The sequence below is a fragment of the Apus apus genome, chromosome 7 (genome assembly GCF_020740795.1).
Source record: "Apus apus isolate bApuApu2 chromosome 7, bApuApu2.pri.cur, whole genome shotgun sequence".
Taxonomy (NCBI): Eukaryota; Metazoa; Chordata; class Aves; order Apodiformes; family Apodidae; genus Apus; species Apus apus.
In genome coordinates this window covers 27,778,200-27,803,174 of record NC_067288.1, presented here as the reverse complement: position 1 = coordinate 27,803,174, position 24,975 = coordinate 27,778,200, and the positions used below count along the sequence as shown (strand labels likewise).

General features: G+C 37.8%; 1 protein-coding gene across 2 annotated transcripts; it reads left to right on the top strand.

Moving 5' to 3' along the window:
* Positions 1–126: 126 nt before the first annotated feature.
* On the top strand, positions 127–21,843 carry OMA1 (OMA1 zinc metallopeptidase). 2 transcript variants are annotated; one of them, XM_051625722.1, is made up of 9 exons: positions 127–245; positions 1,113–1,641; positions 2,043–2,271; positions 3,192–3,365; positions 3,460–3,567; positions 5,174–5,302; positions 9,784–9,858; positions 11,688–11,837; positions 19,007–21,843. In XM_051625722.1, exons 2-9 carry the CDS (start codon positions 1,133–1,135, stop codon positions 19,223–19,225), a joined length of 1,593 nt encoding a protein of 530 aa, XP_051481682.1. In that variant the 5' UTR covers positions 127–245; positions 1,113–1,132; the 3' UTR covers positions 19,226–21,843. The 2 variants fall into 2 exon arrangements, with proteins under 2 accessions (XP_051481682.1, XP_051481684.1); XM_051625724.1 differs by lacking the exon at positions 127–245 and adding an exon at positions 526–620.
* The last annotated feature ends 3,132 nt before the right edge of the window (positions 21,844–24,975 follow it).

Below are 24,975 nucleotides of genomic sequence, written 5' to 3'. Positions count from 1 at the left end.
ACTCACAAAATGGCGGCCGCGGGCGCCTCGGCCGCCCGCTCCGCTCGCGCGCCCGGGCGGGAGGCGGGAGGCGGGGCCCCCGAAGCGCCGCGCGGGGCGGGGCCGCTGCCGGCTGAGGGGAGGGGAGGGGAGCGGGGCCCGGCCCGGCCCGGCCCGGCCCGCCCGCCCGGCCTCCTCCCGGCCCGGTACCGGCGGCGTCTCCGCGCCGGCTTGGTTAGAGCTCTCCTCCTCCGCCTTCCGGGGTGGTGAGTAGGGAGGGGGAGCCCGGTGGAGGAGGTCTTTCCTTGAGCCGGGCCCGAGGACGTCGGCCAGAGCTGCTGACCCCTCGTCCTGGGCGGGCTCCTCCGAGTGACACGTCTTTCTCTCTTCCCCCCTCCCCGCACTCTCACGTCTGCTCATATCACGACAGTCGCGCCAGCAGCGAGGCCGGGGGGGCTGCCGGCGGGCGGGGCGGTAGCCGGGGCTGCAGCCGAGGGCGCGGGGCCTGGGGCGGGCGGGGCGGGCCTCGCCCGGAGGGACGGGGGGCGAGGCGGGAAACGGCGGCTTCTGTCCGACAGTGGGCACCGCGGGGCCCCTCGGGCGGGGCGGCCGGTGCTGGGGCATTTCCGTTTCCCTGCCCTGTAAGTAAGAGGCTGCTGGCTGCGGGGCGCTGGGTTTCGCTGCCTTCGGTCGTGGGTTTTTTTTCTAGGCCGGGTGCAGCAGATGCGCACCCCGCGTTCGAGACCAGCGGGCTAGCGAGAGGCTCCAGAGAGCCTGGAGTACCTCAGGGTGCGTGAGGGGCACCTGTGGCAGGGAGCCCGGCAGGGAGCCCGGCAGGGAGGGGTGGTGATGCGAACACGTCTCCCACGAAGGGTGCCTGCAGTGATTCTGATCGGGTGGCAATAAAAACAAACAAATCATCACACTTTGTTTTAACCTAGTGATGCAAGGTATTGACTTTTCCACACTACCTTAAAACTGCCACAGGATTCATTTGTAACTGTGACCTTTTTTGTGCGGTGCACCTGTTGGCAGACAGAGAGATACTGTCTGTTCAGGTGAAATAATGTTTCAGTGTTTCATGTTTGGGTGGTTTTCTTAACACCTCTCTGCTATTTTTTTCTTCGTTTCAGGGTAACCAGCCAAAGAAGTTATGAATGCCCTCTGTGGTCAGAAGTTGCTGGGCAGGAACTGTATTTTCTTTCATTTGGCTTCTTTGACCAAGCATGGGAAGTGCACCACTATCTGTAGGTCTTACGCGGGATGTTGCCCAACTCGAGTCACTTGCACACAGTATAGATGCCAAAGGCTGGATTTGAGTGGAAATACTAGAAACCATTTTTGGACTGGAAGCCATGACTCCTGTAGAAATTTAATCTGTCAAGGACTGAGAGATCCTCTGAATGTCCCACATACAGAAGCGTACAAGAATGCACACCGTGACTGGGGAAGATTTTTCTTCCAATCTCATCAGCCGTTGGGGGAGAAGATCACATCCCTCCAGATCAGTTCAGTCAGGCAGCTCCCACATACTTTTTCTGCTTGGAACACTCAGATCGTCAGGTCTTTTCACACATCACCATCGTGTCAGGCTGCCCCAGTTGCTCTTCTCTGGATCATTGTTAAGCCAGCTCAGAAATTATTAGCTATCATTCTTGGCAGGTAAAATACTATCTTACTTCCTCACTCAGTGTAAGACTCCATTATTCAAAGATGTGTGCGTGAGTTTGTGGGGTATTTGTAGTGGTTTTATTGTAGTTTCTCTGCAATATTTTGTGGGACTCGGGGCTAGACTGACAGTTTGCTTGACAAGAAGTTATTGCCATTATTAGAGGTTTATCTTCTCCTCGTTTACATGTGGTAGGGAGGGGTGAACCAAGACACTAAAGGGCATTCCATCTTCTGTGGGAGGGAAGAAATGGAATGAAGTAGAAGCCAATTTCAGTATAACCTTCCATAAGCTCTTACATGAGGTGAGACTGTAATAGAGAAGACAGCAGGGGCAGACACTAACAAACTCCTTTTTAGCTATATCCCAAGTTGACACTGTTTGTATCTTACAGGAGCATAAGAAAGTGGTGGAAGACACTTCCTCCTAATAAGCGGGAAGTAATTAAAGAAAGTGCAAGGAAAAATAAGTGGAAGATACTCCTGGGTGTCAGTAGCTTAGGAGTTTTATTTGTTGTGTTTTATTTTACTCACTTGGAGGAGACACCCATCACTGGACGCCCTCGGCTGTTGGCATTTGGAAAAGAGCATTTTAGGGAACTATCACAGATGGAATATGATATGGTAAGATTTCAAAGAATAATTCCGACTAGTCACAAACTATTGTGGTGTCCTTGATAAGTTTTGAAATTAAAAGTTCCCTTTTCATCAGGAAACCACTCGGGGCACATGACAGTTAAAGTGCATGTTGCGTGTATGTAGCAAACATTTCTAACTGCATTATTGTAATATGACAAGAAATATAAAAACCCTATAGAAGCAATGAAAGCATAACTAATGGGTATATGTTGAGATCTGATTCATTTTCTTTGCTGATTTGAACATTCTTTGGCACTTGTTTAAGGTCCTCTCTTCTAAGCTATCACTTTGTAAGGTAATATTCTCCACCTGCATCCAATTCTGCTTTTTTTTTAATTAGATCAGCTGATTTTTCTTTAATTGCTTTCTTTTAAACTGTCCACTGCACTAATTCTGTAATTTTGGGTTCTGTGACTTTCTGTTCTAAACCCAGTGGAATTTGGTAAACCATGTATAAAATGTATTCCTGTTTGACAGAGAATTTTAGATAAGAACAGAACAGAAGAAGTACAAGGATATATTTAACTTACATCTTTGGTATACATTTCTACATCTTACAAATTACAACAGAAATACACAGATACAGAAAAACTATAAATTCAGTTGGAAGCTTGGGAAGGAATAGAAAGGTGTGCCAGGTATAGGGGGCTGTAGGACCAAGTTTATACTGTCTTATTTTTGATCTGTGGTCACTTCCTTTTAAGTTTATCAGGTCCTTAAATTGTGGGTCAAAAAGCCAGAACTCTAATATATTGGCTTTGGCTATATGAAATAAAAATGTATTGAAACTTAGATTTAGCTAAGTTGTGTGCAGCCACTAAATTAGTTTGGCAATTAGTCATTTTCTGTGTATTTGTTCTGCTTGGCAATCAATGCTTTTTTTTGTTTCGTTTTGTTTTTTTCAGTGGATGGAACAATTCAAAAGTAACATGTTACCAGAGACAGATGCACTCCATCAGCTTGTGGAGACAGTTGTTGGTCATATATCTGAAAGCAATAAGGACATCCCACAGGTCTCAGCACTCCAGTGGGTTATCCATGTGGTAGATGAACCAGATGTAAATGCTTTTGTGTTGCCAGTAAGTAGAACCCAATGTAAAAATTATTAGTCATATTGAAACAGCATTTTAGTTACTTGCCTTCTGATGAATTTTCACTCTTTTTTGTTTACAGAATGGTCAAGTGTTTGTTTTCACTGGATTGCTAGATACAGTTTCTGATATTCATCAACTGTCTTTCATTTTGGGACATGAAATAGCTCATGCTGTGTTAGGACATGCAGTAAGTATTTAAAGAAAGCTGTCTACGATTCTTAAATTAATTCTAATTACTTTCATATTTCTCCTGACACTGCCAACCGAAGTCTCAGTTTAACTCTTTCTAATTAATGAAAAATTGAGTTTGAAATGAAAGTCTTCTGATGTAGTATATCCTTATTACTTATGTGGTGCTTAATAACTGTGAGAAGTCCTCCAGTTGTCAGTGTTAGCGCAAAGTCTGCCAGTGCTTTTTTCATAACTGTACAGATGGATGGTAGCTCAGTATTAACAATCACTTAGAACTGGGTCTGGAGATGCCTCTCCTGTGGTGCAGGCATAAGGAACTAGAGGCACTCAGCAACTTTGTTTCTTACTCTTAGAGTCATTGTTATCTGCAGAAGTGGATACACTTTCATAAATTATTCTGAAATACGTGATATTTTTATTATAGTAGCACACAGTTTTAGAATGCCAAACTCCAGAGGTTGATTCTGCATTTACAGATGAATGCTTTCACAGACTTAATTTTTCCATCTCCTGACAGGGAAGTGTTGAAATCAGTAGTTCTTGCATTTGAACACAATGGATGTAATAAATTTGTTGTGCTTTTTAGGGGAAACTATGAAAAAACAGGATGGTACAGAAATATGGCTCGTATTGTTCTAGATTGTGATTTGCTAGAAAATACTTCTTAGTCTCCAAATTTTTTGCTTTCTGTGCATGTCCTTTTAAGAAATTGTTTGAATTACCTATCCATCAGTTTGAGAAGACATGAGAAGCTTGTAAACATAAAGATCCTGTTAAATTTCAAAGCTTATATGGAAATGGGTAAATACATTATAAAGGCAGTGGAAATACAGGAAAATTGCTTTACTGCGTCTTCTATGATTTTGGATGAGAAGCAGTTGACATCATAGTTGCTTTGGCTCAGTTGAGCCAAGTAACTTTTTATACTTATAAAAAAATATTTCTATGAATAATGAGAATTTGCCTTGTCTGCAAGGTGCTTGTGTCACCCACCTTGCACAGAGAGAGCTTTGTAGGATCCAGCTTGTAAATGCTCAGATCAATTTGTTGCATGTCAAATAGAGCTTTAAAAACCAGCTTAATTTCAGTTTCTTTCTTAAGGATCTCTCAGTTCCTAGAATTAAAGCAATGCAACAGAAATTTAAAAATAGATATATTATGTCTAGTGTCCCCTTATCCCATTAGTGTTGCTGTCCAAATGATGTCTGTCTCTTCCAAAGTTAATGAAGAGAACAGTCCTCTAGGTCTTTTTATGGATTTTTCCTTCCAACTGAGGTGTTTCATGGCCTTTTTACTGAAGAACTTTGCCTGAATGCTGCCAGTGTCTTATCTTAAGCTCTGAATCTCTCAAACTGGGAGAAAGCCAAAATATACTTTTTTCCAGTTGTATTTCTGCAGCTGGTGTAGATTGTAGAGTGAAAGTGTCTTGTATCCAGTTGTGTGTTTTTGTGCAAGCAGGAGAGCTTGTGTTTGCCCTGTTCCTGTGGCTGTACAGGGAAAAAAAAAAAAAGTAGTGATTGTTACAGTGTTTCCAAATTCTATTAAGTTCTAAAGAAAAGTCAGGCAGTAAGGAATGCAAATGGGACTGTTTCTGTTTGCAGGCAGAGAAAGCCAGCCTGGTTCACTTCTTGGATTTTCTATCACTCATCTTTCTCACTATGATTTGGGCCATCTGTCCTCGTGATAGTTTGGCAGTTGTTGGCCAGTGGATTCAGAGCAAGTTGCAGGAGGTAAGACTGACATTTCATGTTATTATTCTTGAGTGTCATAGAAAAATATTTAATCTTGGAGAGACAGTACCACTAAATAGTATGTTTGGGGAAAAAGGGAAGAGGAGAAATATGAGCAAAAAGTAATATTTGAGTATGTTTTTAAATTAAATATGGTTTTATAAGTCTGCATCTGCTTTAGGTGATACATACATCCATTTGTCCTTTCAAAGAACTTTAGAGCTCCCTAAATAATTTGATTTAGCTGAACAGGCTCCAAGTATCTGCTTGCCAGTTAAGTTAGATGATTTCTTTTTGAAATGCAGCTCACCTGTTAAAGTTGCATATGCTGAAAAGCCATGTTTTTATTTTGAGTAGTTGTTAAATTGTTTCTAAACCAAATAAAATATATAGAATTCTTTAAATGCGGTGTTAGTGGTAAGAATGCTTTCCAAGATAAGAAAATTGAGAATCTAAACACTCTTAGAGTATAAACCATGCTATGAGAAAGCTTACTGAAAGAATCTTATCAGACAGCATATTTTCCAATAAAGTAAATTTCAGAGGCTTTGTGGTGCCATTTATCATCAGCAGTCTAATTTACTCTTTGCGTCTGAACAGTTACTGATCCATTTCTTTTTTTACAAAGTGGGTTTTTTTAAAAGAAATTTTGCTTACATCATAAAACTTGAATCTGAATTTAAGTGAAAGAGTTCTTTGTTTTCTTTGACTTCCCTTGATGCTTTTCCTGAGATTTCCCCTGGTTCCTCACAAGCATAAAATTAAACATAACCAATCTGTTTTGGTGGTTCTTATGCTAATGGGTAGATGTGTGGATTCTGAACATAAATTATCTCTGAAGAGTTTTGATATTTATACAAGTAGCTAAGAATCCAGTATATTGATGAATATTATCCATCATTTTGAAGAGCTGATTTTGGAAAAAGCAAAGCGTGAATCAGTCCTGAGACTGCTCATAATTTAGACAGCAAGATTTCACTCTTGTCAGCATCTTTTCTCCTCTTCTAGGCTAACTGCAACTGAAATTTTGGCATGGTGGATTGGAGTTGTGCTTTAGATTGCAAATGGAATCTGGGTTTAAGCTCATAGTTCTGGTGTGCTAAAGAAAAGTTATGTCATACAGGAGATACTCTGCATGGTTTAAAACTCTGATCTAACTCAGGTTCACTAAAATTAAACATACCTATATGTCATGCACACTAAATAAGTGATTAATACTTGCAAAGCTTTCATCCTGGTTGGTGAATAGAAATTTGAGTTTCTGTTAGTCACCCAGGAGTACAGTCTCTGTTTGCCCTCCAATCAACATTTGCTGATTTTTCTTACGCTTCTTCCACAACTGTATTTACTTCAAAAAATGTTAGCATCCCCCTCTATGAAAGGGTTATTTAAGCACATAGCAGTACTTGCTTCTGTTGCGGTGTTTGTTTTTATGTCCTCAGAAGCTTAACTTTTTTACCCTACTGACTACTGTTTATTTTTATTATTGACCATATGTAGTTTACAGTGACTCTTCATAGGCCTTTCGGCATGTTAGTTCCAGTTCTGCTTTTTTTTCTTCAAAGCTACTAGTGGGTTTGCTTGTCTTAAGAAGTTGTTCACTTTTCTTTTGTGGTTCACCTATGGCTGCTCTTTAGTCATGTATTTCTGAACTGAAACATGTTGACTTTATGTATTTCTGAACTGAAACATGTTGACTTTGTTTTTACAGCAGCAGCTACTTTACATGGGAACTAAAGCCTGGGTATTTTTCTGCATGACTCTGAGTTTCTACTCATGTCCCACACACTAGTGTCATAGAATCATAGAAAACCAGGTTGGAAGGGACCTCAAGGATCATCTGGTCCAGCCTTTCTTGGCAAAGCATTTATGTACAGATACAATACTTCATATTCCCTTTCTTGTCCACTTCCCACCATCAGATTTGTATTTCGTGTGGAAACTGGTGTTTTTGGATAGTCAGCTTACCTGAAACTTCCTTAAACATACACAGACAGCTCTGATAAATTATCTGAAAAATCAAATCAATCTTCTTTATTTTGTCCAATTTCTGACAAAGGTTTTGAAAACCTAATTTTTAAATCCAGCACATTATCAAAAGATATTTTTTAAAATTCATTTTTCAGTAGGAAAAGAATAGTATTGTATGTTAGATGCCTCAAGACCCTTTTATGTGCCCACTGCTGAGGCTTTCTTGGCTAGAAGCACACTGTGAAAGAGAGCCCAGAGTTTGCCAAGAGATTCAGATTATCCTTTAGTTTCAATTTTAGATCTGAAGAAAAAATATAAAATTCTCAAAAACTGTAGAGGACACATTTGTGTCTCTTTTGTCAATACAATTTGGATAGCGATCAGAACATAACAAATCTGCAACCCTACCATCAGATAAGCTGTATCTAACTTAAAAATTCCTATATGGAATCACATCAGAGTCTCTTTAGGCTCGTATCTTGTCTGTGACTGGCAAGTAGCAGATACCTAGAGGAAAAGTAAAGGCAGTAACAGCAGTTGTAGGGTGATGGTTTCTCCAGGATGCCATCCCTGCTTTCTCAGTCTGCAGCATGGGTAGGTCCTGAGCCACCAATTGCAGTAGTGTTGTGTTTCTTTTTAGAAATACAGCCATATTTTTGTGGGCAGTATTGAAAAAGACGTAGAGGCAAACAGTAATAGCCTAGTGCTTAACTGTAAATGCAAATAAAACTGTTTAAGGAGTAAAGGTTTAAATGCTCATCTTTTTATTGCCATCTTCTTGCTGTCACATATCTCTTTCTAGATGGTCTGTTAAGATGTGAATTCAGAACATCAATTTCCAAGTTCTTAAAACTACTACAAACCTTTTTTTTTGAGATGGATGCTACTCCTTCTTATTTAAAATTGTTGTAAATTTCCCAGAGAATAAAACCACAAGTGCTTGCAACTGAAGGAAAACAAAACTGCCTGCTTGTGCAAGCCTCTGTTCCAGCTGGTGCTTTGGGTAGTCCTGTTGCCTGCTGCTAGTTTAATTTCCCTATCTGAGAAATGTTTAATAACTAAACAAATAGTTTATCTGTCTAACTGTGAAACGGTACTTCAGGAATACACGACAGGGGAGTCAGGGATGTAGAATGCCAGGTTGGAAGGGACCTCAAGGATCATCATCAAGGATATCTTTGTCGTTCAGTGAATATATGTGCTTTGGTAGACTCAGAGCACTTTTCAAAGCAACAGAAATTATATTCCACGTCAAATAATGACTTTATCCTTGGAAGATAATAAAAATAAATTTATAATTGCAGTGTTTAAAGTCTGTAAGGAAGCAAAGAATTTAGAAAGTGACCTCGTCTATACATACCTAAAAAGGGTGTATTTGGCTTGAAAAAAAAAAAAAAATCAGCTTTTGATTGGATTTTATTTTTGACCTAGTAAAGAAAAATTATTAGTACTACTTTAGAAAAAAGCAAAAAATACAGATATCTTCCTGTGTACTCTAGGGATTGGACCACTTTTTTTTGGTGCCCTTCATTTCTGTTGTTTTTTTCCCCTCCTCTGGAATGTATGGGGAAGACATGCTTCTCAAACAAACAAACAAACAAAAGGCAAAAAAAACCCGCTGGTAAAACCTCCTTTCTCTACTAATCTTGCACATCCCCATTCTTCAGATGGTATTTCCTAATCGATACCCAGGCCTGAACGTTTGGACGTGTTCCTTATCTCTGCATGATCAGGCTGTCTTTGCAAGTCCTGATCCACATTTACTGTAACCTGATAACACTCGAGGGCAAGGCTGCCCAAAGTGGTGTGAATTACGTGTGCCAGAAGACCCCGAGTTCTCTGACTAAACGGTCGTTTGAAAAAACTACCACTGTCTCTTAGTGTGTATTAATACAATGTCATACCCTAGAAAAAAGGGAGAGGAGTTGGCCAGTGTTGTGTCTGCTAGCTTAATTTCTCACGAAAAATTTGCAGCTTTTGTTGAAAATAGTCGTGTCAAAAGGGAGTGATTTCTGTAGGAAAATGTTTATAGTTAAATTCCACATAGTGAGCTGTTTACCATACCAAATAGATTATAGCAGCTTTAAAACAGTTAAAACTTTAAGAGAGCCACTGGAATTTTTTACATACAGTAAAAATTCTTAAAGCCAATTTTTTACATACATACAAAAACCTTAATGCCAATGCAAGTGAAGTGAAACAATTCCTTGAAGTTGGCATTGACCCCTTGGTTGCTGCAAAATGCTGTGATACTGGCTGATGAGAGAGTCCATGAAAATATGTATATTTTGAATTAATATCCACTGAATACAGGATCAATGGCTTACATATAATGGAATTAAAGATTATATTAAGATAATTAATACTGATCACATGCAATGTGACCATGGTAGCTAAAACTTCTTATGATAGATAACCTTCTTATGAGAAGGTTAGAAAAATAACTACAATGCTCTAGCTTTATACACATTTAAAATCAAGAAATCAAGCTTTGATATTTTTCTTTGCAGTTTATGTTTGATAGACCTTACAGCAGAACATTGGAGGCTGAAGCTGATAAAGTGGGACTTCAGTTTGCAGCAAAGGTAACTAGAACTGCTTTGTTTTATTAGCAATTTACCTGGCATTTTTCAGTATCTGCTACAATCAGAGGGAGTTTCAGACCTCATACAGAGGTAGAGTCTGTGTGGGAGGGTTCCCAACTTTTTGAAGTTGTATAGATTAAAGAAGTCATGGGAAATACAACTGTTTGTAGGGAAAGACAAAGTCATTCTGGCTAAATTGTCTGTAATAAAATTGAAGTTTGTAAAGTTGTTCTTTAATAACTACACAGTACACTTTCTCTGTAGCTTACTACTATTAGAGGAAAAAGCTACAGTTTTATAAAGAGAAGAATGCCAAATAGTGAACTTCTGTTGCCCTTTAGATTTCTGTTTCATTTTCCATCTATTGTGAGAAGTTCTGAGAAATATTTTATTACATTGTAGTGCACCTAAAATGCTCTGATCTATAGTACTCATTCTCATAACAATACAGTAAAATGTGGGAACTTTCTGATATTGTGATTTTCTGTGATTGCTGATAATTATGAAGTACATAAATATTGTTGTAGTATTTAAAGATTTTGTCTAAATAGACCCATAAAAATAGTGTGGCTTTGCTAAAGCGAGACACAGATTTGGTCAGAAACTATTCAGCATTTTTTTCATTTTTTTTTTTAATGTAATTTTTTTTGTCCTGGATATTTTAATTCTAAATTAAAGAAACTAAAATAATTCTCTTTTCTAGCAAAGTCGTGTAGAACTAGAGAAGTGTTAAATAACTATGAGAGCAGCACCATCTAGTGTTAATATTACATAAAGAAAATTTTCTTTATTATTATTATTATTTCTTCAAGGAAGAGTTTTTTAAATCAGCTTTAATTCTGGGACTGAAACTGCATTTCTAGTTTAAAGTCACCCAAGGGAATAATACAATCCATGGAAAACATGTAGTTGCTGTGTAGGTACTTGCTGCTTTGTGATACCTAAGATACAGGGCCATATCTGAAAGAAAGTAGGATCTCAGCATTTCCTGCTTGTGCAGATAATCTTTTTATAGGAATAATTTTAAGAAGTAAATTCAAAGGATAAAGCATCACTTCTGTGTTTTGTTTGGGGGGTGCGATGGGAGGAGAAGTTTTTTGAGTGCTTCCTTTTTTTAAAATCTTAAACATATTAAAATTAATGTAAGAAATATTGTTCTTTTTTCCCCCTCTACTTAAATGCAAATATTAAGGGGTCTGTTGGTGATACACAAATGCCATTCTTAAATTTAGTGTTCCATGAGTTTCAATGGTTGAATCTAATGGAGAGAGACTGAAATTCCGCATAATTACAGTTTTAATCTGTTGTGGATTCCACATGTGACTCTTAAAAAAAACCAGTATAATCACTTACTGAAAAGCCTTTGTTAATTTTTAGAGATATTTAATGAATTATTTTCACTTCATCTTTTTTACTCTAAACTTCTTCCTGCAAATGTGCCGAAACCTGTGATTATTAATTTGTTCTTCTGCTGCTGCTGTACCATGTCTAGCAAATGTAACTTAAAATAAGCAGCTGAGTTTTTTCTAAAAGAAAAGGTACATGCCAGAAATTGTGAATCTGTTTTTCATCTGAATTAGGCAAATCAGGTGTAAATTTCTAAAGATTGGTGGGATTGCATAGCCCTTAAGAGGCACAAATCCATTGTCTTATCTCAATGAGGTTTTTTACTGCATTTATATATTTTAGAGCCTTTTACTGACAGGTATAAGGGGGACCATCTAAACAGGCTTTAGAGATGTAAAATTTGTCTTTTGTGATTCAATATCCATTCGAACAGGTATTGTATTACTTTAAAACTATAGTGTTTTATTAATTTCTGTTTTCAGGCTTGTGTGGATGTACGAGCAAGCAGTGTATTTTGGCAAAAAATGGAGTTAGTAGAAACCATTCAAGGGCAGCCCAAGCTACCAGAGTGGCTCTCCACACACCCCTCTCATGAAAACAGAGCAGAGCACTTAGACCGGTTGATCCCAGAGGTGAGCAGAGTTGTCTTTTTCTCTTAGGAAGGTTGCCAGAATTAGTTTGGTATTGATTCAATAGCTACTTTGGTATTGATTCACAATCTACTCATTTAGCCTTGTGCATATCTTACCCTTACAGAAATTTTCTGTTACAAAGCTCTCAATCTGAAAGATTTCATTAAATGAGGAAAAATGAGGATAGCACAGGTAAAATCTAATTATATTGTAGGTTTGTTTTTTCTTCTCTGCCATCTGAGCAAAGTGTAGTGTTTTTGTTTTTGAGTGGTATTCCTGGTACAGATGTGACAGTGTCACAGGTCTCAGCTATTCTTTTTAATTTTTTTTTTTTCCCTTTTTTTAATTCTTTTTCCACTTTGGAAGCCAGTTTTTAAGTTGGATCTCTCAACTGTCTTGACTTCTCCTGCTCTGGTAGATAGCCCTCAGCTGTCAAATAGGGAATGCTCCATCCTATCCTGTCTCTCTCAGTGACATGGGATTGAAAACACCTCGAATAACTGTGTCTCGGAAGAATGTCAGAATCCCCAGTAGAAGATTTCTTAATAGCCCTAGTTATGATAGGTCTCTGTAGATTTTGCAGCCTGCTTTTTCCTTCTCATCTCTGTTCCATCACATTAGAGAACAAATTTTACCCCACTGCAAGGAACTTGAGATAATTCCTGCAGTGGCCCATCAATCTGCTGTCTTTTCTCTTTTTCCTTTCAGATTTCCTCTCAGAGGAATGCCAAGTGGATAGCTACTTGGGGATTATCTTAATTTGATGTGCTACTCGGTGGTAGTTTAAGAACAGAGAACTGTTCCAAGTTTAGTAATCTTGGTTTGTTTACTGTTTCCTTAAATAGTGGGGGTTTTTAACTACAGAAAAGTAAGATTGGTTTTTGCCAAGTTCTTTTCTTTTTTAAATAAAATGTTAAAGCACTTCACAGCAGCACTGTTTTCCAGCAAGCTAAACTGTGTTTGGAAGTTCCCTTTCTTATAACCAACTGCTGATTTCTTCTTCTTCCTTGTTTTTTTTAAACACTCAAGTCAGTTTAAGTCTTTCTCAATTTCAAACAGTAAAGACAGTTGAAGATTTATTGGGAGAGGGAGTGTTAAAATGTTGAGGTGTTTGCTGATTTCCAAGGAGAGAAAAAGATTTTCATGATTACTTTAAGGAGGAATGCAGTAGGTATCCTAAGGGATGGCTTAAATCAAATCAACATATTAGGGGTGGGAGGTTGGAGACTGGCTAGGCTGAATACTTTAAATTTATATACTCAAATTCTATACTTTGCAAAAACAGGTTGAGAGACTATTTTGATGGATTTTCTAACACAGCAGAACAGCTGATGATACTTGATGGTACTTGCTGTGCAGCCTTAATTTTAGTTAGATTGAACATAAGGGGTCCAGGATGCTTTATTTTCATGTAGTTATTGACTGGCTTATGAAGTGGGAACAGAATAAATTACTGCCTACGTTCTACCCCAAGACTGAGCAAATAAGTTAAATAACTGAGCAACTGTGTAGACCTGGCAGTTATTTCTGTCTTATCTCTTCCAGTTTAGTGGGTGGAACAACCTTCATCTTTTTATAGCCACTCTCACTTCTCAGAGCAGTGTAGGCTAGGAAATTTTCTTCCAGAAGATGTTTGAGGGGATGTTTTCATTTGCCTTTTACCTTAAACATTCTTTGGAGGTGGCCAAAAGCTTCCTGTTTTTAACAGAATTTTGCTAGACATAAATGATATTGGTACTACAAAAGTGGAACAAACATGGTGTTGGAGGCTTCTTGTCTGATGTGTTGACTTTTCTTCCTTTGAGAACTGCCTTCTTGAAGCTGGATATTGGGCTTTTAAAAGAAACCCTGGAGCTTCAGTATGGTGCCTTTTTGTTTCATTGTTCACATACTTAAAACCTTTTAGAACAATATGCTTACCATGTGTTAATGGCCAGTAGATATTCAGAGCCAGATTTTGGAAAGGGCCTTTTTATTTCTCTAGTATCTCTCTCTGAAGAGACTGTACTGCTTAAGACTCAGTTTCAGATCCATCCAAGTGTTGTGTTTCATATGCTGATAGTTTTAAAGCTGAAATGGTTTTCAGGACAATACAATATCTATTATTAGACCTGCTACTGTAGCTGGGATGAAATAGGAACAAGTTTTTTGGCTTCTTAGGCCACACAGATCTTTCTCTGCAGACTTCTAAGCAAGTTCACTTTATTTGATTGCATCTTGCAAGTGAAATTTTTCTTCAGGTAATGAAAGAGCATGTCTCAATCAGGAAATGTAAATTAAAGCAGGAATATCTCAGGGATTCTCTTTTCACATAATTAAGAGACAGGGAGCAAGTCAAATGAATTTTAAAGATCTTGCATCTGGTTTTCTGAACAAGTTGGAAGTTACAGCCAAACTGAGGAATTGGTAAATGAGAGAGCTATAAGCAGTTAGAAAGTAGTACTATCCTGGAAAGGAAATGAAGAAAACTAGAAATATTTACCCAGTTTTTAAAGGATTTCCCCCTCAGACTGGGAGAGAATTGGATTGTAAACTAGGAAAACACAATATACTGTTAAATAAGAAATGGAAATCTTCTAGAAATCCTAGGTAGAGGGTGGTGAGATGCTCGATGAAGGCCTATGCTTTTTATTTTAAGATAAATAAATCCTAAAATCATTTTATAGTAATGGGAAGGATGCTTGCCAGTTTTCTAGAGAGAAAAATTGTGGAAGTCTAGTGCCAGAGAGAAGCTATAAGATCTAGTTTCTTTCCAAACCTTTTATTTTAAGGTTCTCTAAGTTGATACAGTTTGTCTGCCTTTTTCCTATTATGCTGTTGAAATAGAGCCCTGTACATCAACTGGAGCCTCAGCTATACTGAATAAAGCAGAAGGTAATCTACTGAGCCTTGCCTGTGACACAAAAAATGTATCTTGACATGACATTTGCTTTTTTGGCATTGTGTTGTTGGCTCAGATTCCATTCTCAATTCACTGTGACTCCTGATTCCTGTTCTTTCTTGTGGAGATGCCATGTTGAGATAATTTTGAGAAGAATGCTAAGTTGGGATATATCACCTCTACTACTTCTCTTTTTTTCCGCTGGTTCAGTTAACTTGTCAAAAAAAAGTTAATTAATTTACTTTGGCAAGACCTGTTCTTGCCAAATCCAGACATTTATTTGGGTAGTTACTGCTTATTTGTCAGTTTTCTGCCTTTTGGATATTGAAGATACATTTATTTCACTTCCTTTGGAAAAACTCTTTGGTGTATTTGCCCTTTACTTATAATGTTGAGCTCACTTTAGATAGTTCTACTACTGGAATATAGTGCTTAAGCTCCATCAATGTGAAAACTTAAAGAAGAAAAAAAAATTACTTGTGTTTCTATCCTTCCCATAAAGTTGTTAAACATTTTGGCACCATTTTTCCTTTCTCTGCCAACAGAAGCAGTGAAAGATTTAAAGTATTAGCATTATATATAAGTAGCTTTTTTTCTCCATCAAGTAAAAAAATCTGTACGTTCTTTTAATTATCTCTTTACTATTATTTCATTTGTGGAACCTGTTGTCTTCCCTAAGCTAGATAATTGTAATTCATTTTGCTACTCAGTGTTTCTGATTTTTTTTTTTAATTCATTTTTTGTCCCCTACCAGCTTGTGCTGTTTCTTAGTTTCTGTCACAGTTGCAAGGCCAGAGCTAAGTCAGCCCTGCCTAGGTAACTGTAGTTAATGCACCAGAGACTCTAACCCTTGGCCTGGCTTGTGGACAACAGAGTGATGTGACTTTTATAGTGAGAGAGCTGACAGCCTGAGAGGTAGGATGCACTCCAAAAAGCTGTAAGGGGTCGAGATGCAGCACTTAGCCTGGTATCTGTGACAGTGGTGAAGGATTAATACTGAGAGCTAAAAATTACTTCTTTCTATATTTGTCTCTGCTGGTAGGATTTATATGGAAGCAACAGGATGCTCCCTAATTCTTACGCATTTCCCCCTTCCTAGCACTGTAGCTGCAATTGTATTGATAGTAAAAACAGCTTCACCAATTGCTACTCAGAATGGGTTTGATATCTTGAGGTCTTCTGAACCAGTAAGCATGCAGGTGGTCTTTATTCTGAACATCAGTACTTTTCTCCTAAAGTTAACCTGAAAAGAACAGCATTAAAGTGCTGTCTGCTCCCAGGTGAATCTGTGTACTGACTCTTACCTAGTTATACTTGTCTCAGATCTGTCCATCTTCTTTATTGAGAACACTCTTCAGTAAAAATAGTCAATGAAACACATTCTTATTAAAATATTGAGATGCATGTGCTTCATTGATTATGCTTTTACTTGTCCTCTTGCCCAAACTGTCAAAAAACAATTTACTTGAGTAATATTAAATTCCTGGACTTGAAGTTGCCAGTGATTTTAGAACTACAGTACAACTGACCATATTAGGCTGTTTTATCTTTGAGGAAAAAAATTACATTGTAAGCTCCTCAGCCTGTTACTGGCATCTTAATGCTGCTACAAAGCTACTGCACAAAACAAAATAGCAGCAGTCACCAGCCAGGGAAAGGATGCTTTCTAACTAGGACTGGATATTGCGTGGTAGTCACAAATGCACATACAAAGGCTACTTTCACGTGAAGTACGTGTTCATAGCTGTCTAACAGTGAGGTGGCATGTCAACATAGCTTTCCATTCTCATAACTGTAGTCTTTTTAATGGCATGTGAGTTGAGGCTGTTGAATATGTGCCTTCTGCCCCCTTGGACAACTTTACGTCTAGCGAGAATGCAAAGACATCCACAGGGTAAAAACGTGAACAGAACGATTGTTCTTTACCTTTGCTGTTGTGAGTTTAATATTTTAGATAAGTGAAACTGTGGAAATAGGCCAGGCACTATGTAGCCATGAAAAACAGAGATACAAAATTGCTAAATTAGTTCAGAAGAGGATTACTTTGCCCTTTCCAGAGTACAGCCTAAATCTTTATATTTCTGTTTACCTTGAATAATGCTGCTTGGCATTAATGCAGTCTTACAGCAGCTTATGTTCTGGAAGTGAACATGAGAAAACTCTTGGTTTGTCATAAATGTCAGTTTAGAAATTAATTGGTCACTGAAGCAGAAGAATGTTCAGTGGTACAGTTACATTTGGTGACTACATGTACAGTCATGCTGTTAAAAATCAAATACTGAAATACTTTATTCATATTTTTTTAAGTTAGACAAGAGGAATATTTGCCTACTTAATCCAGACGTGTGTATCCAGTGATTTGAATGTTGCATTTCAGCAAGAAACAGCTGGAGAGACTCTTGCTACGTTCCTGGAATGCGTCTTTTTCCTAAACCAGTTCTTAAATTTAAATTCTGTTTGTTTCTAGCCACTTACAGCAAGCTCTATATCAGTTATTGCAGTAAGGTTAGGGAGAAATATGTTTCGGTGCCTCCTTATACAAACAAGCCAGTTAAGAAGCTTTACTTGTCTGTTTTAAAATCTGCTGTAGTAAGATGTTTCCAGTGTCTCCTGTGAAAGAATGCCAAATTGTTTCAAAATGATGAGCAAATACTTTTGCCTAGATGTACTGGAATATTTGATTTTTCAGCCAAATCTAGTGTATATAAAGCAGATAAAAATTCATGCTCTGCTTTTAAGTGCAGTGTTAGGACTGCTATGAAAACTGTGTCACTTTCTTCCTCCTCTTTAATCCATCTAGAATGACTGAATCAACCTGTGGTTTTTGCCAGCAGTCCCTAGTACTGATCAGGAGGCACCTGGTTGCATATAACTCAGGACAGGTCCTGCCATTACTTTTCAAGAATCCATAGTTAGGAAGTGGAGTAAAATATACATTTGAATTTATATTCCCATTAAATGATTAAAAATAAAGCTGGTTATTAATCTACCCAGAGTTTTATGTTCTTAATTGAGATCCAGATAAAAATAACATGATGTTAAAGTGGCTGCTCCACAGTGACTATAGATTAATATCAGGCTAATTTTTGACTTGGTGTTTTCTTAGTGTTTCGTTTTGCAAATCTTAAAAAATAGTTCTTAGCAGAGATGTAGAATCCTCTAAAATTCTACATAGAACACCTTACTTTAAGATACATAAGATCTTGGTTTTTTGATTAGTTTAAATTGGTCTTGGGGGAGAACCCATGGATACAAGTAGGTCTGTCTACAACCACTTGCAACATACTGCAATGGACTTAGTTGTGTGGTATCCATTGTTAGGTCTAAAACAAGCTGCCTGTTTGTATGGAATAATTAAGGTATGTTCAGCTTTGTTAAAATGAAAATCAAGCATCTTCTAAAACAGCTGACTTTATACAGTTTTAGATCAATTTCTTCACGGTGCCTTGGAGACGTGAGATCCATCCATTGTCATGCCTATCTCAGATTGCCCACAGGACAGGATGATCTGGGGGGAGTGTGCTTTCACTAATGGGTTTTGATTATCTGGGAAATTATTTGGCTCCTTTGTGCCTCTACTTTCTAATCTTTAGAAGGGAAACAATGACAGCAGGAGTAACAAAGTTTGATCTTTTACTGCTAATCCTTTTATCTAGATGAATTTTTACATTCTAGAGACATTATTTTCTGAGAAAACTTGGAAGCTGTGTGTTCAAATGCTTCTTGAAGATGATCTCATGTAACTGGACCTTAACTATACTGGTCAACCATCTGGACCTCTGTGCTGAACACTTAAATGTCTGGGATGTTAATGGAGATTTTCCCCTACTTTTTTTGAGTTAGACAACTCTATGTAGTTACTTCAATGATAGAACATATCTCAAGAATTACATTATTCACCACCCTTTTTTTCTTGGTGCTGTCATTTTAGTTTCCATGTGAATGTAAATTAAAAGGTACTGATGTGCTATATCACATTAAAAAGTTACAGAACTTCCTATTTATTTATGCTGTAACTTGTAGACTATCCATGTTTGAGAGACTGTCTGTGAGAAAATTATTTTCATTCTTAATTTTTTCCTTTGTTTTACCATTATGCCACATTTCTTCTCAGGAATTCTTGGGTTTCTGTTGAAAAGTTGTTTAGTAACAGCTCAGACTCAGCATTATACTCACCAAGCTTTGTGTGCAAAAGTAGAGCTTATAGGAAAGCCAAAGCCACTGTCTGAAACCTTTTTTTGTTTTTCTTATTTGAATGAGCTTGATTTGTTTTCCTATGTATTCACAGGCTCTTAAAATAAGAGAGAGCTGCAATTGTCCATCTCTTTCTGGACCAGATCCTCGCCTCGTTTTCAAACTTGCCATGCAAGATCTCCTGGAATCATCTAAAGATCAAGAACCCCCAAATTCCACAAAGCAAGATCTCTCAAAACCAAAGCTGGATTTTCCTCACACTCAAAAAGTGGAAGATATGCCAGTAACTTTTGCAGTTAAACCTACAAACTAATGATCACAGTTTTCACTTTTTATGAAACTTACGGTCCCTCAAGGTCTGTCTTACAACCTGAGTTTGTCTTTGAGCCATAAAGAAGATGTAGCTGCTCATATTCTGTGTTTCTTTAATGTGATCTGTCACTCAAGGCAATAAGGAGCCATGCCCACACGGTGAAGAGCAGCGTGTTGGAGCAGGAAGTTTCTTATTCATCAAGAGTTACTAAAATAAATCACTTCTCAGGGGAAAGATAATCTGGTACAATCCAGTTGCACAGTGTAATTTTCAGCTTTATCAGGCTCACCTTGATCAGAGGACAGATGAGCCAGAAGTGTCCCTAAAGCAGAGGAAAAAGTACAGTTTTCATCACTTAAGTTGTCTGGTTTATCTTGCTGTAATTTGGGTTAGATCTGCTTGGCTTCATTTGAGAAATAATGAGGAGAGCTCACTGCCCGTTCCACATGTAGAATGTTTAAAAATATTAAGCTGAGATGCGGTAATAGCCTATGGGCTTGATACACCCCCACTTAATTAGGTGGATTTACTGCTGGGATTTTTCTTCTTTCTAAGGCATTTTAGAATATGGATTGATTCAACATTTTTCTTCAAAGCAACCTGAAAGGATTGCACAAAGTTCATTTAAAGAAGGAGTTAAATAATCTTCGAGAAGTCTCTCTTCTGAATGAAACCACTGTGTAAGAACCAGTTTCTAGCACTAGAATGCTTTGCAAGGATGGCTCCTGTCTTTTTTTAAATGGTCAGGGTGCCTCATCAGAGGGCAGTTTTACTGCAGTGACATTTGATTTGGATATATCCATTTGGATAGAAATGATTGCTGACATGGAAATATATAGTAGACATGCAACAAGATTTCTTGACTGCACAGCTTTTGCAGCTGTACCTTATCCTAAAAGGTGACTTTTCTTCAGGAAACTGGCATCTAATGCTGAGCATCCCCCCCTGACCACAGTCCCCCTGAAGCCACACATTTTATACCCTGGAGACTAATATGCACAGTATAGGTAAAGCTCTGCCTTTCATGATGGACTAGTCAGCATAGCCAGCATGTTAATCTTTGTTTGCAACTCTTTGAGTTGTCCTTGCTTTGCAATTTATGAAAATGTTGAAATGTCAAGCTTGCAGGAACAAGACACAGAAAGAAGCAGCAGTGAATGGAATAAACATTGCAAATACCGTTCCTTTATCTATGAAGATGTACTTGCTGCTAGGTTTTTTTATAGTCACTTGTATTAAAACAAAAATCTGTTTCATAAAGAGACCATTACAAATATTTTACAGTGTATTGTATTTTTAAGTATGAAGAGAGGCAGACTTTATCACATTGCTTCAATTAAATCAGAATGCAAGCTTTTCAGAAGGAAAAAATAACCTACTCAGTGCTCTCAGTGAATATAGTTGGAAAAAAAACTTGTGAAACAAGTAATTCTTTTACTGACTTCAGTTCACGAACCAGGGTCCTTTGAGAAACACCAGCAACTACCTAACTTGCCTCTATTCAGAGGTAAGTTGATGTATCTGTAATGTTGATGATTCTAGATCTGATTATAGAGGTCTAGATTGGCTGCATATTGCTCACAAGCTGTTTTTAAATCTCTGCTCAGTAATCCTGGCAAGAGGCAGAAGGTCCAGCCTGACCATTATTCATCCATCTATTTTTATTCTTAGTGACAGGAGTTTTTCTAACAGCCGTTCAGTGATGTGTTAAAGCATTTGGACATTGTCACCTGAAGGTAAACAGAAAAATACACTGTTTAGATTTCCCTGTGGACCTTATAGTTTTGTACTGCAGCACCAAGAAACAACACTACTGCCTCTCTCTCTGCAGTGTCAAATCTTGTTTTCTAATCTAGGGCTCCTCTTTGACATGCAACTTGATGTTTGTGTCTGTATAGGACTAAGGGAAACAGAAAAGTTTTTCTAGTATTTAAGATGAAGTCTGAAACTACAGAAGTTTCATATTTCTGCTGTCTGTATGAAGTGGCTTAAGTATTGCAGTGAAATGCTGGGGATAAAATTTTTAGGTTCACCAAGGGAGATTTTTTTTTTTAGTTTGTATGTAAATAGTCTTGTAACCATCATCATGGTGATGTGAGAGAGAAGGTTTCAAGGGAGATGTAAGAGCTTATATTAGACCAACGAAGACCTTATGTACTTTTTCCAGCTACCTTGGTTTACTAAAACTTATTTCTCTCCTTACAAATCTTACAATGCACACACATACATACATATGTGTATTTATATAAAGTACACATGAACAAAAAGTTAGGCCTCTACACTGAAATACAATAGTTTTGAAGTCCAAAATGGAGTGTTGAAAATTTTCAGTGTTTCTGAATTATCCCTAATATTTATCAAGTGCTTTGAGAGGGGTTTCTTCTTTCTGCATCTCTTGTGTCCAACACAGAAAATGCCTTGTGTTCATCTGCCTCTTAGAGGGTACTTTTTACTTTAATTCTTACTAAATAATATATATATGACATCTGTCTATATTGCTAAATTATTTTCTTTTTTCTTTCTTGAACAGAAAAATTACAAAAATGTTGTTTTCCAATGCTTTGGGAATTCATAGTAAAAATTGCACTTTAAAAATTAAAGAACATATAATAATTTCAGGTTGTGTGTGTATATCTAATGTTATATGTAATTTTATATATATACAATAATAATAGATTAAGAATAGTTATTATAATTTCAAAATATATCTGTTAGGAAAATACAATGGTTGCAAGCTCCTGATGATCTTTAGAAACTTATAATTGGAGTTGTGTAACTTGGTATGTCACAGAAAAATAGATCTAGAAGTGTTGTTGAAGGAACTAAGTGCTTGAAAGATGCATGTCATACGAGAGGGAGAGCAGTGGCTGAAGTGAATAAAAGGTTAAGATAGATCAGTAAAATATGCATCAAATGCATCTGCACGTCCACCTCCAATACTGCACGCTGCACTTCACAGCTTCTTGTTGAAAGATTAAAAATAGAGTATAAATTTCACTAAATCTCCTAATGCATTCACTGTAGTGGGAGAGTTGAGAGATATCATAAGTAGGGGCTGTTCATATGAGGCAGTCCTGTGATAAAAATGGCTCCTTCTAGCTTTCGTTTGTCATATTTACTCTTTTTGTTGTTGTTGTTGTTTTTTAAACTTGAAAGATATGTGTGACAGGAAAGTAAAGCAAACAGCTGTTAGAATGCTCTTTGTTCTTGAATTCTCTTTGTAGTCATTTAAAGAGAACAATCCTGCAAGCTTGATGCTTTTTTCATATATTGTGTAGGCTGCCACAGCTTTTTTGTCTCAGTGTGGTGTAGGTATCTCAGTACCCCTGGTTGAAAAGCTATTTCCAATATAAAAGCCTGTTGTAAGCTATTTTAGTGTCATCAGAATTCTCTCTGCTGAAAATCCTTGTTTTACCAGATCTTGGGAGCTTTCGAAGGGGGAGCAGGTTGATCATGAAGTATGGTTGGTAGTAGAGGTTGCAGGGTAAGATGTTTTCTGTCTGCAGTACATTGTGGTTGCTTTGTTTCCAGTCCATAGCATTTCTAAGTCACTTGAAGCACTTCTTAAAAACTAATTAAGTTTTTTTCTGTAGTATCAGCATGGGTGAACTTTTAACAGTTTTGTTGGAGATACTGAAGCTCAATAAGATGGTGATTTTAGCAAAACTTCAGAGAAGATCAGTTGAAAAGCTGGGGCTAGAACTCTGGTGGTCTGAATGATTCCTCAGCTTTACTACAGCATGCTGACGGAGTCCTTATAGCAAATGGAAGAGAAGGGCTTTGGGTGATAAATTTGTACAGACTGTCACCTTTTGGTGTGTATCTGCAGCAGTTGGATGTGTCTCTTTACACATACTTCACTAAGATACAGTTATTTGTTCTTGATGCATTTATTTCTTAACTACTTTCTCTTAAAGGCGTTATTTGTTTACTGCCCATCATCACCAAAGAGCTGATGCCTGAATCTGTTGACATGGTGGTTGTTTAATCTCAGAAAAAAAAGCCTTAACCTCAAATTTGTGATTCCACTACAAAATCAGGGTTAGTTGTGCATTTACTGTCACATATTAGCTGTAAGATAACTGCATAGAAGTTGGCTACAATTCTTCTTTTCCATGCCCCCCTCTCCCTATTTTTCTTGTGCTGCAGGTGCCTCTGCTACAAGCAGCAAGGGCTGCTGATAATCAGGGTAAGCAGAATGGACTCTTGACTTAGTCAAATAAAAAGTGGAGCTGAATGTTCTGCCTGTGATAACTTTATTGCTGAGGTTGGCAAGTGTTGGCAGAGCTGTAAAGAGAACTGACTGAGTGTCTCTGGTGTCCCTCGTTGCTGCCTACTCTTAACTGCAGGCATCCAGTAAATGTGCTGTTTGATCTTCTGGATCGTGAGGCTCCATGCCAAATGTAGGCCTAGCATAATTCCTGGCTACATTGTTCTGGCTGTGCTGCTCAAAGTCTGCTGTTCTTGGGACAAGGCAGGGTTTCTTAACCTGATTTATTAATAGATGCAGAGAATTGTTCTCTTTAGCACATAAATTCATTATGACTATTAAGCTAAGCTGAAATTGAGCCTCTTGACCTGGAAGTGAATGGCTCCATTACATTTCATTAATCCTTTGAGATACTTAATTCCTGCTAATTTGGTATTTCAGATATGATCTTCTCTACAGATATAATGGCTTAATTAGTATACATTACATGATGTCTCTTCATAGTGCAGCATGTACACTTATTTATCCACTAGAAGAGTAATTCAGTAGAGCTCAATTATAATACATTGACTAGACCATAAAAGTTGAAAGGGATATGTGCAATATTCAGTATGTTTTAAGCATAAGCATTTTTCAAGCAGTCTTCTATTTGTTGATATTTATCGCCTTCTAAAAATCATGTTCCTACACCTTTTGTTACAGCTTACCAAAATACTTCAATTTTAAATGGGATTCTGGCAATAGGGGATTAATTAGCAAATCATAGCCAACATTTGGTGGGACAACAGTTGAGAGAAACCTAACATGTAATTTAGTCACCTGTAGAATATTGTTAATACAGTCTTTCATATAGTTCTGCACCTCTACTGACCTGTCCATGAGTGACATCATGGTCAAGACTCATCATTTTCTCTCAGGTTCTTATTATGTCTTCTACACAACCCAATGTAGAAAATTCATCACATTCCACAGAAGCAGGATGAGCAAACCACCATTTCAGCATCAAGTCAATGTAAAAAACCATGAAAGACAATATGTGCATCAGCAACAGAATCTACTGAAAGTGCTAAATGGGCTGAAAACTTGAAGGAAGATCCAAAGTTCTTGTGCAAATTTCATTGTTCTTCCTTCATAGTCTCAGCTGCCACTCTTGACCTTTTCAAATGGTTGTTGAGGTTGACCCAAGGGGCCACAAAAGAATGCAAGAATCTGCTGAAAAATATTTCTTAACTGCCTCACTGCCTAATTTCTGGAATTGTGTAGAGCACTAGATATTTGATCCAATTGTCAAATGAAATATTTTCTCCAAACTTTTAAAGGATACTTTTTTCCATGTAGATAACTAATTTGGTTTTCTTATGTCAGATCAGTCCATATGTAATAGGACAGCCTACAGAATAGTGCAGAAGGCAGATGAATCCTGCCCCAACTTAGGTGCTTCCCTTCCCCTTCCTACCACTCTACAATTGAAGATTTGAGGTAATTAAATTTCTTTTTCCCTTCTAGCAGCATTGATCTATAAGGTATATTTGGACTCTAG